The sequence below is a fragment of the Otolemur garnettii genome, unplaced genomic scaffold, assembly GCF_000181295.1.
Source record: "Otolemur garnettii isolate 467f Iridium unplaced genomic scaffold, OtoGar3 scaffold00002, whole genome shotgun sequence".
NCBI lineage: Eukaryota > Metazoa > Chordata > Mammalia > Primates > Galagidae > Otolemur > Otolemur garnettii.
Window position 1 is genome coordinate 50,362,635 of NW_003852397.1, and position 5,931 is coordinate 50,368,565.

Sequence of the window (5,931 nt, forward strand, 5' to 3'; positions counted from 1 at the left end):
AAAAACTGGAAGAAAAGAAATACTAATATTTAACAGCAAGGAGAGAAGGCTGTGCCTATAAAGGAGACAGAGATGAAGTGGTTAAAGAGGTAGGAGGAATAAAGTGGAAGAACACTGCATTATGAACACCTAAAAAGAAACAACAAAACAGTGAATGTAGTCAATATGGCCAAATACTGATAAAATATCAAGAAAAAAACACTAACACTGATATTGGTGCTATGAAAATGATCAGCGAGCTACTCAAGACCTATTTTAAAGCAGAAAAAGCTGGAAACAAGTGGGATAAAGTGAATGACAGGTAAAGGTATGGAAATAGCAAGTACAAACAACTCTTTTGGAAAGGGACATGATTCTGAGGGACAAAAATGAAGAAGAATATCTTATAGGGGGACCAAACCTGCAGTCCATGGGCTGCTAACAGATTATTTAAGAACTGTTTTGCTTACCTGTGGTATCAGATGTGTGAAAAGTATGTACGGACCTTTTCTCTACTCATCAGCTTTCATTAGTGTTTGTGTATTTAACGTGTAGCCCAAGATAACTCTTACTCTTCCAATATGCTGCAGAAAAAAGGCTGAACACTCCTGAGAGGATATGGAGTTAGGTGAGTTTTTTTTAAATTGAGGAATCTAGCCATGTTAACAGTGAGAAGGCTTCAGAAAAGAGCAAGAGTTTGGACCTACATGATATCACTAATTGTATAAATGTTCAGAAAGTAGGAAATAATAAACAAACTTTGGCTTACTGGTGGAGGTGCTGGCCTTTGAAGAAAGACTGTCCTTCAAAGTAACAGGACAGAAAGAATGTACAGTGGGGAAGAAGGTAGCAGAAAAATGTTCCCATCTGATGATGATTTAACAAAGTAAGAGGCAAGACCACATACTCAGAGAAGACAGGAAAGAGCCACCCTGATGGATGGAAAGGAAAGAAACATATCTGATAGCTGAGGGAAGCAGAGAAGTACCTTGATCACAGGAACATAGTATGGATATCAGATACTTGTGGGCTCATTTATGTAAACTCCATTAAAAATCATGTGTCCTAATACATATTTATGGGAACAGTCATACAAGCAATATTAATGGGAAGTACCATGTCACTTACCTGAATAGAAGGGACATCTGTAAAAGCTTTTATAAAGTCATCTTCATCAACTGCTCCAGCACCTCCTTCCTTAGAAGCACCTGTTAATTAAAAGGTAATTTAACTTCCTAAGGTTTATTTTTTAAGCATTTTAGCACTAAGGACAGCATGAAAAATAAAATCCTTTTGATAGCAACAGAGGCATTATATTAAGGGCTATTCCATTTTCTAAGAATGCAGTTTAGAAATCTGTAGTTTTCAGAGAAGTTAAGGTGTGTAGCAATACTTGATTAACTCTCACTAAGGTACTAGGCTAGGCTAATTGTAAAGTTCAAACTGTAAGAGCAGAATGCTTGACCTCCCCTGTTCCTTTCAGTGCATTAGCAAACACAAAAATACAAGTGAAAGGATGAACATTTAAAAGGTTAGTGACATTTTGGGCTAGATGATTAAAAAAAAAATTGAACAGCAACTTAAAATAACACTAAGTGTCAATAAATGGTGGCAAACCAGTGATGCAGAAGATCCATGTATGCTGCTATGGTCAGGAAAGCATATATGAAAGAAAGGAGAGTTTGAAATAAAATTTAATTATTCAAACAAATGAACTGTATAGTTGAATGAAGCAGACTTCAACTATACAAGATGTGTATCAATCAGAACCCTGGCTGATAAAGGTGGTAATACTTCCTACTTCACATATTTATTCCTTCATGGTAAGAATTCAACCAACAAAATGGACTTCAACCACACAAGATGTATATTCCAAGGAACAATTAACTTTAAAACCTCTTTAACTAAAAAGTTAAATTGAAAACATCTCCCCCAAATTAAGTTTATCATGTGCCAAAAAAATTAATGCTTCAAAACTGGATTTTAAAAATTAATATCATCAAATAGAAAGTACTCAGGATTTCCAAAGATATGTAAGGAGTTTTTAATCTTGAAAAAAAAAAAATTTGACAATTTCTTTTTCTTTTTCCATTCTTTTTAAAACTGATGATTTCTATAAATATCTTTTAACAGCAGTAAGAAATGGCCCACAGAACAGTGTAAAAAGTAGTAAGGCAAGAATTCACAAATTAAAAGTAGTGGTAATAAATTTAATAAACTATAAAGAAAATTAATGCATGCTTGCCATAGAAAATTCAATGTAATAAATTACAGTTTTTTCTTAGATATTAAAAAAATCCAGTGAAACAAAAGTACTTTCAACCCTACCTCTATGATCAACCTTTGTGGCTAACTAAAAAATTGAAAATAATTAAAGCAAAGAAACAAAAAATAAGTTACAAAATCATATTATCCTAACTAATATCTTAAAATATACTTTCATTTGTAAATCTCTTGATCTGGGTCTACTGTTTTTTACTATGGGACCTCTGACATAGAATGAAGATGCCTAGATTTTTATAATTTTTCCCCAGTCTTTCACAGCTGTCTTGCTCAGGCAAGTTGGCAAAAAGTTACTTTAAGTACCTGTCCTTATCAAGTAGTTCTTAAGCAAGGAAACATTCGATGGTTTAAAAAAACAAACAAAAAAAAGAAGTAAAACTTTTTTTTCACATTCACATTTTGTTCATTTATAACACTTTCTTGCAAAATTACTTTGTTAAAATAATAAGAGCAACTAATAGGCAAATTTGAGAATAAGTAATTGACTACTGGAAGTAGTAGAGGGAACATGTGTAGACACAGCAGAAACAGTAACAACCTTAGTGCACCCAAGAGGAGGACCCAGAGAGTTTTACAAAGGAATAGAAAAATAAAGATAAGATTGTTTTAAGAATTACTACATTATATGAAGTTTACAAGAGATATTTATCACTGTAGAACAGAATGTTAACTCCAATATATAATCTAACCCACTAGCCATAAACACAATGTCAAAAGTCTTCAAGAGCATGAAGAACATCTGAATAACCCCCAAATAAGGCCAGAAAAATGTGCCTTTGACTAAGGATATTCATACTCATAAGGACGGTGGATTTTGAAGATCATAATTCACTTTAATCATAAGGCCTTTATTATCCATGAAGTGTGTCTTATGAGTGGGGCCCAATTAATTGGGGGCGGGGCGGCGGCTGGGGAAAAAGAATAATAATTAAATCCCACATAAGGTACTTAGAAAAAAGGCTACAAACATCACTATGGCTAACTCAGATGGTCTCCAACCTAGACATAGGCATTAACCAAATTTGGTAAAGGCCTGGATGATCAAACAGTTGACCCCATTCTACCACATTCTTACTTTTGAGAACTACTCTGTATAATGGGAGCTGCTGCTAATGTGGATGCACTGGGAATATAAATAGGATAAAGACAAAGCAAATGCTGAGCTCCCTGTTCTAGCCTGGCTTATATCTTATATGTATTAAAAGTAGATCTTGTATGATTCCAGTTTGCCTAATGTTTCTCCCCCACCTTGGTCCTGATTTTCTGGTCAACAAAGTAAAAAAAGGATATCTGCAAGGGAGAATAATCTGTTGAATGAAGTGTTCCATTTCACAAACATCATTGTGGTATAGTTTTAAAATGCTATAAAATACTTTTACCACTAGCAAGAACAGATGCCATAGGAAGACAGCTCAAAAGGGTAATGGATCCTAATGCAAATTATTTCCAAAGTAATGGAGCATGAGCACACCAAAAAAAGACATATTTGATAAAATAAGTTTGACAGCTGAAGCACAAGTAGAGACTGGGCTGAGAAAAGAACACTAGCTTCCAACTCGACTGAAGCTTCCTCAAATGTATCTGGGTCAACCATCACACAAGCAGGTATTAATGGCTAAAACAGAGCAGAAGAGCTTTGTCCAGAGCCCTGTTCTAAAGGAGAAGTACTTTAGAACAGGGCTCTGCAAACTTGTTTTTTGCAAAGGGCCATATAGTAAATGTTTTAGACTTTGTGGGCTATATGGTTTCTGTTGTAACTAGTCAATTCTACCACTGATGGATAAAAGCAGCCACACCCAACATGCAACTAAATGAGCAAGGCTGTGCTCCCAAAAGCAGGAGAATCACTTGAACCCAGGAGTTTGAGGTTGCTGTGAGCTAGGGTGATGCCATGGCACTCTAGCCCAGGCAATGGAGTAAAACTCTGTCTCAAAAAAAAAAAAGCTTTATTTATGGACACTGAAATTTTAATTTCTTATAATTTTTATATATCACACAACATTATCCTTCTTTTAAACATTTTTAACCACATAAAAATGTAAAACATTCTTAGTTTATGGGCAAAACAAGAACAGGTGGTTAGCCTATGGGCTAATATTTGCTAACCTTTGCTGCAGAACTCACCCCAAGCTGGTAATGGTTTGGATTGGGGATGGGGCTTAGAAGTTACTGCTGTTCAACAGACATGATAGTTTCTAGTATGCTAGACTGGCTAGAGTTCACATATCTCAGAAATTCCCAAATATTACCTTAAGAGGTTTAAGTAAGAGAAAATCCCATTTAGTCCTTTACTACTACCATTAGTGCTGGACACAAAGGATAAAGTAGCATGCTTCAGATACCAGAGCAAGGAGAACAAAGTCCCAGAGGTAGAAAACGGTAGGTCCTTCTTGAGCTGTGATGAAGTGAGTAACACTGAAGAACAGTATAAATAAAGAAGAAATAACATGGGGGTAAATATGGAGTGAACCCCAATGAAATTCACACAAAATTCACAATTTTTCAAGAGTTGAACTAATAAAAGCATTAGGGTGCTCTGTAGTATTTTGTACCATTGCAATGAAGGAGTCAGCTTAAAACAAGAACCATATGGAGGATCACCCAACTTTTAAAGAGAAACAGGTTGAAGATACTCAGCTGCAAACCCAGAAGGGGGATGCGTATTGGGAATAGAGCCCAAAGTCCGGGACAGAATCAAGAAGAGAAGAAAGCAATGAATAGAACCCTGATTAAAAAACATTCAGAACCCCAGGGATAGGGGAACCTGATAACAGATGCCTGGATGGATTTCAAAACTGCTATAAAAAATTAAATACTATGAATTTCCTGTTCCTTCCTATTTTGAATTGAGAGTGGCTCTTACATTTACCCTGTTCTGGTACCACCATTGTATATTGATTATGTAATGATTAGGTAAAATGTCTTTAATTCACAGTTTCTGGATGGAGAGAAGCCACATCAGGGGACCCTCATCTCCATCTGGACCTATTACAGATCACAACATCATGAACTTCAAGTGTCATGCTATAATTAGAATGAGATTTCGGGAAGATATTTATGAATGTTTCTTTTTGCTTTTTGTTTTTAAACAGGGATTCACTGTACTGCCTGGGCTAGAGCTCCGTGGCCATAGCCTAGCTCACAGCAACCTCAAACTCCCTATTTAAGCAATCCTTGTGCCTCAGCCTATGGAGAAGCTGGGACTACAGGCATTTGCCATAATGCCCAGCTAATTTTTTCTATTTTTTTAGAGACAGGGTCTCACTCTTGCTCAGGCTGGTCTTGAACTACTGAGCTCAAAGGATCTGCCTACCTTGGCCTCTCAGAGTGCTAAGATTACAGACGTGAGCCACTACACCCAGCCCGTGAAATTTTTTTATATGTGAGAGGCATGTGAATTATTATGGTCACAGGGCATTCTGCAATAGGTTGTTTGTAATGACAGCTTGTAACAATTCCTCTCATTCATGAATGCAGGCTCCTTGGACAATGTGACTTTGCAGCTCTTCCTACCAAAAATGGAGTCCACCCAACAAGTAAAAGAAGGGTAACCCAAAATTATTTTTATTTAGGATATAAAAATATAAGTTTATTTTATATTAGAGAGAGGGAAGAGAGCAGGGGAAAGTGATAAGAGAGAGAGAGAGAGAGGCTTGGCGCCTGTGGCTC

General features: G+C 36.2%; 1 protein-coding gene across 7 annotated transcripts in view; it reads right to left on the reverse strand.

Moving 5' to 3' along the window:
- CLASP2 (cytoplasmic linker associated protein 2) overlaps positions 1-5,931 on the reverse strand; it is a 216,714-nt gene that overhangs the window by 134,406 nt on the left and 76,377 nt on the right. For all 7 annotated transcript variants that reach the window (XM_023513932.1, XM_023513941.1, XM_023513940.1 and 4 more), the window contains one exon: positions 1,108-1,187. In XM_023513932.1, coding sequence (XP_023369700.1) covers positions 1,108-1,187 — 80 coding nt within the window. The remainder of the gene's footprint in view (positions 1-1,107; positions 1,188-5,931) is intronic.